Source organism: Pseudopipra pipra, chromosome 2 (genome assembly GCF_036250125.1).
Source record: "Pseudopipra pipra isolate bDixPip1 chromosome 2, bDixPip1.hap1, whole genome shotgun sequence".
NCBI lineage: Eukaryota > Metazoa > Chordata > Aves > Passeriformes > Pipridae > Pseudopipra > Pseudopipra pipra.
This window is the reverse complement of record NC_087550.1, coordinates 92,676,340-92,691,609: the sequence shown is the minus strand read 5'-3', so window position 1 is coordinate 92,691,609 and position 15,270 is coordinate 92,676,340. Positions and strand designations below refer to the sequence as shown.

Sequence of the window (15,270 nt, the reverse complement as noted above, 5' to 3'; positions counted from 1 at the left end):
TCTGCCAGGTGACAAATTGGCCAAGAACAAATCCAGAAGTGACGCCAAGGCTGAGGCACGGGTAAAACATATGACGGATTAAGCAGTTGATGGCTGCACTAACAAAGACCTTGTCCGTGCTCTAGGGCGGCAGGGACGGGCACCGACACACGCGGGGCGGCGAGTCGGGGCCAGGGGCCGGTTCGACGACAGGAACGCCCCGCCCCGGCCCCGGGGCGCTGCCCCTCGGGGCGGACCCGCCGGGCCCCGCACCGCGGGCATCGCCGGCCGCGGAGCGCGGAGCGGAGCAGAGCGGGGCGAGGTGCCCGAGGGACATGATGGTGCCGCCGCCCGTCCCCGCGGCGTCGGGTCCGCTGGCCGTGCTGGACCCCACAGGTGAGCCCGGCACCTGCCCCACAGAGCGAGGGAGCCCTGGGGACACAGCGGCGGGAGAGAGGGAGCCAGGAGCCGGTGGTGGGGGCTGGACCGCCGAGCTCCCCCGGGAGCAGCACCGCTGCCTCTGCGCTTTGGTTACGGGCTGTGCCCCGGGGCTTTCTGCCTGAGGTTGCCGGCGGTGCGCGCTGCCGCTCATCCTCTCGCTCGCGGAGATGTTTAAAAATACCGGTCCTTCTTTAGAGCTTTCAGCTGCCCTGTGTTGAAGGTTTAACATTAGAAGGAATAGGTACGGGACGCGGACAGGAAATTAATGTAAGAGACATCCTGCTGTGCTCGATGGCCGTGGCCGGTGGCCGTGCTGGAGCAAGTGGAGGTGCCCGCAGGTGTGGGGCGGGCTGGGGACAGGTGTTGGGTTAGTTTCCTTCCTCCTGTTTCTCCTTGTTGAGTGGTGCGCTGCTGAAGTGGTGTGCTGCTTGAGTTTACAGCTTTACGTCCTGAAATATAAACACACAGGCAAAAGAAAGGTCAAGTATTTCATTATCTCAGCAGAATTTGTTGAAGTCGAGAAAATACAAAACTTACTGCTAAGGATCGCTCCATGTAGTGTTTGAAAGGATAAGCAGAGACTTAGCTGTGCACTCAAGGATCTTAACAGCTCGATAAAAAATTTATCAGATCTTAATTTTTGTCTTAAACTTGGAAGAAAAATTATGTTGGTGTTGAAATGGTGGCACTGGAAGAAGTGCTATAACTTAAAAACGTTAAAAGTAAAAGAAAAAGAAGTACCTGTATGCTAGCTTTAAACTAGTGAGTAACTGCTCATTAAATTATTTACTGGTGAAACAATTGCTGCCAAGCAGTGAAGTCATAGTGATACTGCATGATATCACTTACTATAGCTATTCTATGTAGTATAGCAGGGTTTGTGGGATTGCTGTCTTGTTTTGGTTTGTTTGCGGTTTATTGTAATAGAATTGTAAACTGTTACGCGTGGTCTTGAATTATATAACACATTCATGAAATCTTACTTGAAAAACTAACGATAAAGGTAAGAGATGGGCCTGATAAAAGCTGCTGTCTTGTGGCTTGAAACAAATGCTGTTGCCTCTGGTTTAATTAGTTCAGCACTCTGGACAAGTCAAGCATACAATAAGAAAAGGGAAAGTAATCACCAATAGCAGGTGTGAGTATCTCTTTTAAGCATCTCAATCCATCACATTGAATTTTGGGAGGCAGTGTAGGATTAATGTAGTTTCACTGGCATAAAACAGTTTTGAAAATATACAATGAAAACCATAGCTGAGAGAGAGATGGCACTGAAGTGAGCACTGCAATAATTAAAAATTATTAATTTAGCTCCAAAGATCTTCTCTTTAATAGTTTCTCAACAGCAGCAAAGCAGTGGATACCTTTGATGCTACAGTTTGTCTATGGTGAGGTTCCACTTATTATGTTATCTTAGTATATATGCTTAATACCACTCTCTGAAATGTCACAATTTTTAGTATTATTCATTACATAATAAAAATGCACTGTTTTTTTTCTCTTACAAAACTTCCCTCCTTTTTCTCATAGCAAGATGCTAATATACATTAAGCCAGGGTGTTATTTGAAATAAGTGTTTCCATTTAGATCACCTTAACTAGATCAAAGAAGAAGGTATGAAATTAGGTAGTGCTAATATTCAGCAAATGTGATCGTGATACCAGTAAATTACTACATCCTACAGCAATTCTTTCCTTGCCAAAAATCATTCCAAACTTTTTAACAGACTTTATGATGCCTGAAGATAGATTTTAGAAGGAGTAGTGAAGTTAGCAAAGGATAGTTGCCTTAATTTAAATGTAGACTTTTTTTTGTAGTTTGGTTGCAAATCGTATGCAAGTTTTCCAAGGTGGAAAGAAGCTGTTTCACTCTATTTTTTCTTTCCCTTGACCATTGGACACATTTTGTACCATGAACATGTTTCATCATTAATTAATTCATTCTCCTTTTAAACTCACTCTTTGTTTTGTTCAAATTCAGACCCTACCATTCATCATGAGATCCACCACTTCACAATCTGATATATACCCTCCCCACAAAACCATTCATATTTCCATAGTCTTCCTACAAATTGAATTGAGCCCCTAGCCATTGAAGACAGAGCATTGTAAATACAGTTTTGTTTCCTGCAGCTGATAAATGGACAGAAGTCTTTTTCTGGATGCAGCAGAGCATGGTCTTTAGCAGGCACTTTTTCTGTTTAATCCATGGAGGGTCATCTCAGTTTCTCTCCTCACAGGCCTTTCTCTGTCCCAGGCAGGCAGCAGTCTGGTGTCTCTCCTCCTTGAACTGATGGCATTCCCTCTTCTTCCATTGTGGTAGCTGGGCTGAATGGCTCTAGCAGGTACTTTGCCTGACAAACATTTAGCAAGCAAAGAAGAGAGTGTTTTGGGAACTGTTTCTTTTTATGCACAATTTAGGTCTATGCCAGACAGAGCAAAAGCCAGTGATGTGGAAGCAGCGTTACCTCTCTGATTTATCTGTAGTGACCATTGCTGCAGTATCAAAACTCTGTTAGTACTTTGCTGGCCAAAATGGCCGAAGGATATTGCCAATAGAAAGTAATAACATGATCACATCCACTGTTGACCCTAGTCTCAAGCTAATGCTAATAAGGATAGGACAAGAAAATTTCTTTCTACAACCTTGATTTTTGGTATGCTAAATATAAGAATTTTAAGTTATAACTAAATTGCATTAAGGTCCAGACTAGGAGTTTTTAATATTCTTACCGTATCACTGTTAAAGAAGTTAAAGGTAATAAATGTCCAAATTATTCTAAGAGTCACTTCAGTACTAAAAAATTAGAAAGTGAATAGCCTACATTAACTGTTTCCTGCACCCCAGGAACATAGGTGCTGGAAGAAAATTCAGCCTACAAAGACTGACAGCAACATTTCCTCTGCTCTTAATTTAACTGCTGTTCTTGTGTATGGCCAGCCTTTGGTCCAAGCCTTGCCACAGAGAGTGTCAGGGAAGAAGGCTGGGCCAGGCACACTGTCTGACTGTGGACAGGACTTTTGAGGCAAAAGTCTGGCATTGGGTCTTGGCTGGCAGGTACATTAAAAACAGATCCAAATAAATTGCATGGCAACTGCTACAAACAGCAGTAAACAAAGGCTCAAAGATCTTGGGAGCCAACAAGACTAAAATTGCAGAAGGAAGCTAATAGTGAGAACTCTTTGCAGCTGTAGCTTTTTTCATCCAAAGATATAATGTTGCTTTACAAATATTACGTAGCATATTACCAATATGCTGGTGGCTTATATGCATGTCATTATACACATTTGGATAGCTAAAGATTTTTATTGTTATGACTAAGGAAAGCTGAACAGCTAGGGTAGAAACCAATTTAGATCTGAGTTCTACCCATCTTCTCTGAGCACATGGCAGTCTTTGAGAACACGTCCTTGTATGTACCAGCCTCTGCTCCAGACGGGGCCTTTCTGTCCCCCTTGCCTGTAAGTCTTCTCTCATAAGGGTGGAGTTCATAGCTAGCAACATGTAGTTACCAGAGTTTCCAAACTGGACTATGAAAAAGCGATCCAATTGGATATTTGCCTCTGTTTTGAGGTGCAGGTGGTAATAGATCAATGACTGTGAGGATTGAAGTATGTCTACATTGTAGCTGCAGTTTTGTAACAGTGCATATGAGCACACATGCCCAACCCACTTTCAGTCTAGCTGTTGTGACTATCATAAAACCATAGAATCATAGGAAAATACAGGTAGGAAGGTACCTCAGGAAGTTGCTATTCCAACCTCCCGCTCGGAGCAGGGTTAGCTATAAAGTCAGACCAGATTGCTGAGCGCTTTTTTCAGTTGAGTCTTGAAAACCTCCAAAGATGGAGACAGCACAAGCTCTTTGGGCAACTTGTTCCAATGTTTGACTGTCCTAGTGCTGAATTTTTTTCTCCTTATACCCAGTCTGAAACACTTTTTTGTATTTCAGTTTGTCTGCTGTCTGTTCTCCTGCTGTGCACCATTATGAAAAGCCTGAGTCTGTTCTCTTGACAACAGCTCACAGGCATTGGAAAACTGCTACTAGCCCTGCCAAAAGTCATCTCATCTCCAGGCTGAGCAAGCCTCATTCCCTCAGTCTCTTCTCATACAGCGAGTGCACCAGCCCCTGACCTTCTTTGCAGTCCTCTGTGGAATTCACTGCAGTTAGTTTATGTATTTCCTGTACTGGGGCCCCAAAAATGGGTGTAATATTATGTGGTCTAAAAAGGGCTGAATAGATAGGTGTAGTTGCTCCTCTGATGTACTAATGATGCTCCTGTTAATAAAGCCCAGGATTCTGTTGCTAGGCCACACTGCTGCTTCATGTTCAGCTCATCATCTGCCAATACCCCCCGGTCCTTTTCAGCAGAGCTGCTTCATTGCCTGGCAGTCCCTTACCTGTATCATCGAAAGGAACTGTTGCTTCCTTTGCTCAGGACTTTGCATCTGTCTGTTGGATCTGTAAGGTTTTTGCTGGCCCATTTTTCCATCCTGCCTAGATCCCTTTGAATGGGAATGCTGCCCTCAGGTGTTGGTTGACTGGCTCCCAGTTTTGTGTCATCTGCCAGCTTGATGAGTGGGCATGCTACACCTTTCTCTAGGACATTGATGAATACATTAAATGGGACAGATCCCAAGACAGACTCTCATGGTACTGCACTTGTTACTGGCCTACAGGTAGAGTAAATTAATTTACCTCTCCCTCTGAACCCAAGAATACAGCTAATTTTTTAACCATCTGCTTGTCCAGCCATCCGAGCCATGACATCTCAGCTGGGTTATGTGGGTGTTGGAGGATACCATACTAAAAGCCTTGCTCTCATCTCATGGCTAGGCTTTGCGAACGAAGATTTAGGAAGGCTCTATCCACATTTATTACAGGCACGCTGGTGGCTAATGAGGCCAATACAAGATAGACATAGCCGATTGCAAAAGGCACAGCAGAAAGACTCCTTAGATGGTGTATTCCACAAGACACGGTTCTTTCTGCGAAAAGCCTTGCTAGAATTAAGGTAAAAGACATCCACTGCTCCACAAGTCCAGCCTTCTTGCCATAGCAGCCACCTGGGCTGGTCAGATATGGCTTGGCTGTGGTAAATCTGTGCTGTTGCCAGTTGCCTTTTTCTTAAGTGGCCAGAAATGTCCTACAAAGGATTGGTCCCAGCATCACAGGAACCAAAGTGAGGTTGGTTGGTTTGTAATTCCCTGAATCATCATTTTGGTCTTTTTAAAAACAGGTGGAGCACTTGCCTTTCTTCAGTTATTGGGGATTCCCTAATCTCCATGACTTTTCAAAGATGATAGAGTATGGCAAGGGCATTCAGATATTATTTACAATCTGGTAGGTATATTGAATGAATCATTTTAGTTTGTGGGAAGCACAGCTGGCTTGTGGAGTGTCACATCTGAAGTCTGCTTTTCCCTCTTGGCCATGTGAACAGGCTTCACTGAAAGAACGGTCTTCAACTCTGTACACTTGGGGATGAACTGATTGCTAATGAAGAACCTCTCTGCTTCCATGTCCCCAGTGATCCTCCATGGATTAACAGGAAATTGCCAGAGGCAGACAGCAGGGACACAGGCTGGAGAAGAGGTGTTTGGAGACTGTTATGAGTTATTTCTTGATCTTTAGCAGGACGACTTTGTACATGCAGGTGAAAGACACTTATGAAAGTTCAATAGATGATATTTGTCTTCAGAAAAGTTGCCTGGATTTCATAATAAAAGGCTGGACTCATTTTGGCTGGTTGCTCTACTGGAGAAATGTCAACAAATACAGCTTTTTATTATAAATGCATTTTTTTACTAATTAAAATTATTTGACTTGGTTTGCAGGCATCGCTAATCTAGTCTGGCTTTTGAACTCCAAACATTTAACTGAGTTACCTGCTTTTAAATTGACCACAAAACTCAAGTGACTCATTGCAAATGGCTTCTGCTTCCTTTTTGACTTTCCTGCATTTCCCCTGCTGTTTCTTACAGTGGCATCTCCAGAGCCTGACCCATGCAAGTTGCCTTTCCCTCTCACCTGTTGCTGCTTGGTGAGAGCTGCTGCCTCCAGTATGCAGTGAATATCACAGCCTCTGCCTTCTCCTGAAGCTGGGTATGCAGGCAGCTTCATGGGACCATGGAGGGAAAGACACTGGCCCTGTGTCGTGGCCAGGTTGTGCTCTCTTAGGAGCTCTGCCCTGCCCAGATGCAGTCTATATTAGCATGGCATTACATGGCCCAGTGCTCCAGGGGCGATCCTACACACTCTTGGCTTGCCTTTCAAAGCAGGAACACCAGAAATGGGGACCACAGTTTGATTCGCTTGGGTGTCTTTCATCAGTTAGGGTCATGTATGAATGGCTGTTTTTAAATTGGTCTTATGTATGTCTGTACTGCAGGATGGGGCCCCGATGTTCGTAACCTGTGGCTGCAGCTCAGATATGCCACCACATTAACATGGTTAAGTGCCTTGAGGCAGGCTGAAAGCTGTAGGTGAGGGTGCTGTTTTTCACTTTGGGGTATCTGAATCCAAATCCCAGTGAGACTGAATGTATTTCACTGAGCAGCTACTGTTTGAAAAGTCTCATATATCATTACCTGATTAACTATTATTACAGCTTTGCTTCAGGGATACAGATTGCTTTCCCCAGTAAATACGAGAAGCACATTCGTTTTCATGATAGCATGCAGAGTTTCTGATAATCTTGTTTAAAATATACATTTATTTATGTTCTGGCCAGGTAGAGTCAAACTGGTACTTCACACAGTAAGTATTTAAGGCCTGCAGGATCTGACTAACCAATGTGAGCAACATTTAGTTATAAATGTTACTGAAGACAAGGTGTAATTATTGTCACTGACTTACAGTTCAGCTTAATAAAAACTCATCTCACACCTGTACTCAATGTATGTGCATTAAGCTGTGCTGAACTGTAGCTAAATCTGTAGCTTCTAATTCCTTTTTTCTTCTCCTAGAAATTTTCTTACATAGGAGAACAACAGTGGCTTAACAACAGAAAAGATTAACAAAAGAAAATCTTCCATTCTTTTTTATTTGTTCTGCCATGATTGCAATGAAAAACTCTCTTCTTTTTTTTTTTTTCATTTTTTCCCTCCCTGCTCCCTACAGGACAGTTTGCAAAAAGGAAGAAGACTTCGCTTTGGTTCACAGTTGCACTGCTGGTGGTGTCTGTTTTCATACTGACCATAGGTCTGGCAGCTACCACAAGAACAGAAAATGTTACCGTGGGAGGCTACTACCCAGGCATTGTTGTAAGTAAAAAGCTCTATTTTAGATTATTAGGTATATCCAGAGAAATTATTTTCAGCTGCAGATGTGAAGCTCGGATTGGTTGGGAAAAAAAAAAAAAAATTAGTCCTGTAGCATTTCACAGGAGAGAGATGCTCCTTTGTTTTGATCTAGTTCTAGTGTGTGATAAGGTAGCAGGGCAAAATGTTTTTCTGAGGTGTCCCAAAGGGGAGTCTGTTAGGGGGCAGAAGGAGATCAAGGTTGCACTGCACAGCAGTATGCTGGGCTCAGGAACATGTGTGAACACCTGAGCCTGGACTTACCACTGGTCTCCATTAAATGTGGGTGTGTAAATGACTGGACAGTAGGCATGGCATAGATTTAAACAACCCTTTAGAAGTTTACTACGATCATGGCAGAAAGAGCCACTCCACTCTTATGTCCATGTGCCAGGAATTCTGCTGGGTCTGTTGCAGGGAAAACCCTGTAAATGGCCATGTGGAGGCTTCTCCCTGGAGCCTGCCTAACATCCTGTCGTGCAGTCTTACTGCCAGTCCTCTTGTGCAAGATCCCGTTTCCAAAATCCTTACTCTTCTTTCTGCCTTGGGAACAGACTGCTTTAACACATTCCTACAGTGGGCACAAGGTTTGAGCTCCACCTGCTTTGCCCTGTGGTGCCTCTCTGAATTCTTGGGAGGAGTAGCCCTGACAGCCCCTTACTGTTTCAACCCCCATGGCCCTTTCTGATCTCAGAAGAAGGGATCAGTCATATCGAAAAGCATAGAAATCCCTGGAGTAAAAAAAAAAAGTTAAATACCTGGGCTGAGTTTTAACTAAGAGGAGTACAGGCAGCAAATAGAGAAGGGCCCATCTACTTCATTTGGTCTCCCCGAGTCAGCCAAGAGGAGGTAAAGTGGAGAAAGAAACTCACATGCTTAGACTTAGACACCTGCTTAGGTATGTGGCTCCACCACTGACAAAATATGTTGTAAAGTACCGTTATTTCTTGTTCTCTATGCAATTAAATGTCCAGAGAAGAGGAATATGTATCTTTTAATACTGTGCATACATTTTGCACTGCCATTAATAATTTGTGAGTTCGAATTGTTCCTCCTAAACAAGTCCTCTTACATCTTAGCGTCATGCTGAGAACAGGACTTTCAGAAAGATAATTTTGGAATAATGATATATAAGCAGTGGTGTTTTAAAAATAGAACAAAAAGCAGTTCCAAGAATAAGACCTTAAAAGAATGAATTTCCCTTCCATTAACCTAAAATAGATAGATTAATACCGACAAAAGTCTCTTCTTGTTCCATAATTTGAGTTAAAACCTTTTAGAAGACCACATTCATTACCTGCATTCACTCTCTAGAAAGAAGTTTCATTTTTAAACTATTGTCTTTAGCAAGTGTAATAAGTAATAAACCCACCCATTTGCACAAAACAGGTTCTTTCAGCATTTATTTTCTTTTAGGAATAACACAATGTCTATTCAGTCATCTGAAAAATATCATCTGCTCAATTTTTTTTCCTAAATCTTGGAGTCATTAGCAACCAGGTAGAATAGCAAGAATTTATTAGAACACTTTGAAAATAAAATAATAATTTTCCCTGTCAAAATATTATTGGAGCTAAATAATTTTCATAAAATTTGGAATTCTATTTGTGCATGTGTGATGGATTTTTGAAGTAACTGAGAAAGAGTGATGGGTAATTGTTACTGTAAATGTCATCAAATACTAAATATTGCAAACATTTAGCAAGAGTTAAAGGTTCTATGCAAATCTTATATGATATCTTTCCAAAAGTCTAGTAAGAGATGTGTGACAGCACTGCTGTGTTCCTGCCTCACTGCCAGAGGTGATTGACTCCAGTACAGCATTGGCAGATGAGCTATCCTAGAATCATAGAATGGTTTGGGATGGAAGGGACCTCAAAGATCATCTCAACCCCCCTGCCATGGGCAGGGACACCTTCCACTAGACCAGGTTGCTCAAAGCCCCATCCAAACTAGCCTTGAATACTTTTGGAATGGGGTATCCACAACTTCTGTGGGTAACCTGTTCCAGAGCCTTACCACCCTCACAGTAAAGAATTTCTTCCTGATATTTTATCTAAACCTACCTTGCTTCAGTTTGAAGCCATTCATCCTTTCCTGTCATTGCATGCTTTCTTGTACTGCACCTCTAGGAATTGGAAAGCAGTAATAAGGTCCCCTGGAGCCTCTTTGTTTCCAGGCTGAATAACCCCAACTGTCTCAGCCTGTCATCAAGGAGAAGTGCTCCAGCCCTCTGATCATCTTTGTAGCCTTCCTCTATACTTGCTCCAACAGGTCCATGTCCTTCCTATTTTGGGAGCCCCACTGAACACAGTACTCCAGGTGGAGTCTCAACAAAGCAGAGTGGAGGGGCAGAATCACTTCCCACCATCACTATGAGATGGACTCTCCTCCTCTGCACAGTCAGCCACCTTTCAGGATGAACTGAATAGCCCCCAAGAGGTGCTTCTCTTTGCTGACAGTAGAGGGAGCTTAGAAAACTAATATAGCATTGATCCCAAACTTCTAGATACCTAAAGCCAGGGGAGTGAATTCAACACTACATATTTAACTGCTTTGCTCAGAGGAAAGAAAGAATATGAGGACAGCGTTCATTTAAATTAAAAATATGGTCTAATTGTCATAGAATTCAGTAGTAAAATATTAATTTAACAGCTGATGGATGAGATGTAAATCTCTACTGACCTTAGGCAAGAGTTTTTTTCTTAAAAAACATTCAGAATTAACCCTACCTTGCAAACACCTACGAAGGTGAGTAGCACTATCCACTGGCATAGATTTACTTGCATCGAGAAGCGTTTGCAGAACATGGTTTCAGGGTTAGATTCATAATATTATTTGGCTTCTGCCTAGTTCCCACTGGCTTCAAGAAGTTGGGTGCCTTAATTTCCCTGCATATGTGGTCACTTGTAATTTGTTTTGAAAAAATCTTTTTTCTAAATTCAGCTTTATAGAGCTAGGTATTATCTGCATTTATGCATCCAAAGTAATTGAGTGTAAAATAATTCTGTATGTGGAGGAGTTAATATAATGTTACACTTTGGGAGGTGTCTGCATTTAGTAAATTACTGCTTGATCATCAGTTTGAGCTGTCTTTTTGGAATGGTCTGCAAATACAAAGTTGGAACTTCTTCAGCCTCACTTCCTTATAAATATTATTTATACTTAAATATTTAATGTCACTTCTCTATGACTACTGCTTGTATTATTTTTGTTTGCTATTCTTATAATCTTTCAACAGGATCCAATTTTCCCAATCAGCATACTGACCTAGACTGCCAGAGTTCCCAAGCCAAATAGCCTGTTGTCTAAACAGACAAAAAAAGCAGCTCATCTGACCCTAAACCAATCTCAGCAATTTCATGGCTTCTATTGTGATCTCTGTGGTTCTGCTCCTTCAGATTTAATTGCTATTGTTATGTATGCTGTCATTTTTTTTCTTCATATGGATAATATTACTCCATTTTGTGTCTCCTTCACTGGCAATAAATGGGGCTTTATGAATTGTTCCTTTTGGAATGAAAAATGGGGCTTGGAACCAGGTGTCATTTTGATGTAGTTATCTCAATTTACGAAGTTGCTGTCTCCTGAACAGTGTGTCCTTGCTCACGGTTCCAAGTCTCTCTACCATTCTGCTGTCAGTGTGGGCGCACTTGCTCATTCTTTCAAAGTCTATACTCTTAGTCCTTGTGCCTCCCTTTCACATAAATCTTCCCAAAGCACTCAAGAGTAAATCTCCTTTCCCTGCATTTGCTTTCTTGAGAGTAAGTGACGGATTCCTCTGATACTGAGCAAGTAAAGTGCTTGCAGGGGATTTGCTTTCTGCTGTGAGTAGTTGTGCATACCAGCAAGGAATTTACGGACATGGCTCAAACCCTTGGCTGGGACATATAGTCCTTAAAAACTTAATTTGTTCTTGGAGGAGAGGCTCTGAGCTCAACTCAGAGACCTCATTCCAGAGAGGGGCCTAAAGGGGCTTAGATTCCTGAGCAGAAATATCTTGCCCCATGGAGTGGGTTGGGTGGAACCCAAGGGTGTGACTTGAGGCTTTGTCTGGGCAGGGAGGAATGTCAGCCCTAGTGAAGAGGAGAGCAAAGAGCATAGAAGTGATGGGGAATTGAGTCTGAGCTGACCACAGGACAACATGTAGCCAGGCAAGGCAAGGAGGGAGCCCTATGGAAAGAGCCTGTTGACACCAGCAGTCCTGCTATGGCTTCTTCTGAGTCTGTGGCCAGCTATGTCACAGGTGTCTAGCACCAAGGAGACCTCATTTTTCCTAGTCTACATGAGCCCAGTGGGAGTCCTGATGAAAAGCTGTTATCACCTGTTGCTGCTTTACTTCATGTTAGCCATGAAAACAAGTCGTTTCTACTGCTCCAAACCTTCATTGACCCATTATAAGGAGGGGGCTTTTCCTGCCATGCCAGTGTTAAAGCAACGCTGGTAGGAACATTAGGGCCACCTTACTCCAGTGGCCCTTCCTACTCTCTCTCTCCTGTGGCTGTTGGTGACGCAGCTGACTGTACTGGTCCTTTTAGCATTTTAGCAAGGAGTTTTTCTGGGATCTGTGATAGTGTTCAGTCAAACAAACCTAATTCTAAGGGTTTGAACTTGTGTCATTTGCATGGCAGGAGCACGTCAATTTTTTTGTGAAAAACTGTTTGCAGTTGCCTAAAGCTTTGCAATTTTCCAAAATAATGATGTATGGACTAAATGTAAGTATTCTTTTCTCCTACTTCACGTAATTTTTGTTTCACAGTGTGTAAAACCACATGTGACAATGGTAACAGTCGTCAGGTTACAGAAATATGTCTGCATGGGCTTCTGTTTACTATGTGACAAATTTTGCACTGAAATACCAAAGAGCTGCAGTTCTGGCCATTACCCATTACATTGTATTATTTATGTCCAACAGTAACTTCCACCTTTTCCCCTGATCCATCCCAGTTAGCCCATCTCTATGATGCATCAGCTCAGATATCTCTGTATGTGTTGGTATATTGACCAAATAAGCTGACCTCATGCATTTCTTTTGGTTTTTTTCTTTGCCTTAGCTTGGCTTTGGATCTTTCCTAGGGATTGTTGGCATCTACCTGGTAGAAAACAGAAGACAAATAGTAAGTAGCAGCCCTTTTCATTCTTCTTTTGTTTTTTTTTTTTTTTGTATCATAATGTATTAAACATGAAAAACAGGGATTTTCAGCTGACTTAAAACTGATGCATCTGCCTCAAAATATTAGTCATTTGTTTCACCACTTCTGAGAAGTTTTAGAGAATGAGAAATATGAACTGGCCAGTGACTTCATTTGTACTAGGCAAGACAAAAGCAGCTTGCTATGTTTTACTGAATTTACCTTCCTGCTAGTTTAGTGAGTTGAATTGACCAAGGACAGGATTAGATAAGGCCAGAGCTTGGCCAGGACCATGTAGCTGGGAAAAGGGTGAGTAGAGAGCAAAATACCAATTTGAGCATCAACAACCTACATGATCAGCTCTACCCTAAGAGCTGATCTTATCCTGCACAAGAAGTTTAAGTCAGGAACACTTTCCTGAAACTATATGTGTTAAACAGAAGAAAAAAACCCAGAGCTCTTGCTCTCAAGATTCTAGGGCTACATCAGATAGGATCTGAGATACTGTGTGATTTATTTGTAGATTTAGCTTGGCTTTCCAAATGCTTTGCTTTTATATATATGAGGAAGTCATAGAAAGTCTCTGGAAGGCAAAGGAAGGGATCTGAAGAAGGATGAAGGAATTTGTGGAAATTCTTAACACTTTCCTTGTTCTTTGCTAAAAATTGAAGTCTGGGTTGAATAACAGCATGTCCAATGTGCACTTTACGGAAGATTGATTATATACAAGTATCATGAAATATGATTAATTTCATAATGCAGAGGTTTCACTGGTATAAATCAAGAATGGTGTTAAGGTCAGAGGAGGAACTGATGGATTTACTTTGCATTTTATTACCAAGTAACTATTTTACTTACAAGTAGTCTGTTGTCATTTCCTGTCTTCATAAAATGCAGTCATGTTCTCACTATTTGTAGGCAAATTTCTTTCATAATATCACTCTTTTTTTGCATTGTCTTTAAGTGTCAGTGGCATCTTTGCAAGTATTCCTTTGCTTTTAACTTTTGTTTCTGGCTGGGTTTCCCAAAGGAATAAGATTTATAAAGCCGTAATGTTTGTCTGTGTCTTTCCCTGTTCCCTATTCCATTTTTTTAGCATGTTGATCAATTTCAGGCAAATTCAAGAGGGTGGAAGAGACTTCAAGGGTGTGAAGTTCCCTCAAGTTTTATGAAAATTCACAGGGGGGTAGAGAAGAGAATTATGACTTAGTTCCCCCATGGTGGTAAAGGTTGCAATGTTAGCTCACCACTTATTAAACAGTAGAGAATCCAAATGGGGCATGACCTACGAGACAAAAATCTGCAGCAGGTCAGTTTTTTAAAAACTATTGCCCCTGATTTCTACATTAGAGACTAGGATGAACAGCAGGTTCCAAGTTGCAGACTGAGTGGTGGGCAGATGAAAATAGCTTTATCTTCCACAGCACTCATGCTACATTACTAACAGGCATAATGTTTTAAGGTTGTTTTATTTTTCCATTTTCTTCTAATCTGCTTCATAGTTTTTCTATTGCTTCTGCCCTTGGCAGAAAGTTAAATGTCTGAAAAAGCTATAAGGTGGTTAAACCATGTATTTCTCAGCATGTTGTGTCATTTACACAGGGACTGTGGAAAAATAAGTGTCCTCCGTGTTTGGTATTAGTGCCTGTTTGCATATCCCAGCATGGAATAAGGAAAACTTCTTCCTGCTAATAACACATAGTTATGATTTGGCTGCTGAAAGATTGGATTTCTGGGGAACAGACTAAAAGAATAACTAGAAAATTTAATTATGCTTCCTGCCTTGAGCACTGTCCACTGTGGGTCTTTTAACATTGTCTTTGCTGAGGCTGAGCTGTTTGTTTCAAATATTGCAGAAATCAGATTGAAAGGATTTATGTCGTACTACAACAGAGAGTGGTAATTATTCTCTGGGACATAACTGAGTATATTTGATTGAAAGAGTTTAGGGCAGCTTTAACAAATTTGCAGCCATCAGTAAGATTGTAAAGCCTTATATAAGCACAGAAGGGTAGTATAAATGTCATATTCCTGTAACAAAAAATTTTATACAGTGCAACAGGATAAAAGGGAGCGAGAAGGAAAAGAAATTGTTTACTCAGTTGCTTGTATTTTAACTAGACTTCCTTTGAGCAGTTGCTGCAGTATAATTTGAGTTTAACTCAATATAGCTCTGACAATTGTCTGGGTCTTGTAATGACTCAATACTTCATTTTTTATTTGTTGTTTAAATTGAAAATGAATGCAGGTTCAGTTGAGCTAGGAAACTCCCCCCCCCCCCATTTTAAATTGACATTTCTACTTAAATCTGTTTCTCTTTTTGTCTTGAAATTCTATTTCCTTGTGAGCTGTCCTCTGTAAGTCCAAGTTCTTTCATGGTTGATGAAATGCTAAATGCAATATAAAATATAGAATG

The 15,270-nt window shown here is 41.5% G+C and overlaps 1 protein-coding gene across 2 annotated transcripts in view; it reads left to right on the top strand.

Moving 5' to 3' along the window:
- The first annotated feature begins 212 nt into the window (after nt 1-212).
- TMEM255B (transmembrane protein 255B) overlaps nt 213-15,270 on the top strand; it is a 68,431-nt gene continuing 53,373 nt past the window's right edge. The window contains exons 1-3 of one of the 2 annotated variants that reach the window (XM_064646427.1): nt 213-375; nt 7,544-7,686; nt 12,777-12,839. In XM_064646427.1, the coding sequence (XP_064502497.1) occupies nt 315-375; nt 7,544-7,686; nt 12,777-12,839 (267 nt within the window). In that variant the 5' untranslated portion in view covers nt 213-314. The remainder of the gene's footprint in view (nt 376-7,543; nt 7,687-12,776; nt 12,840-15,270) is intronic. The other variant, XM_064646425.1, reaches the window with a different exon arrangement.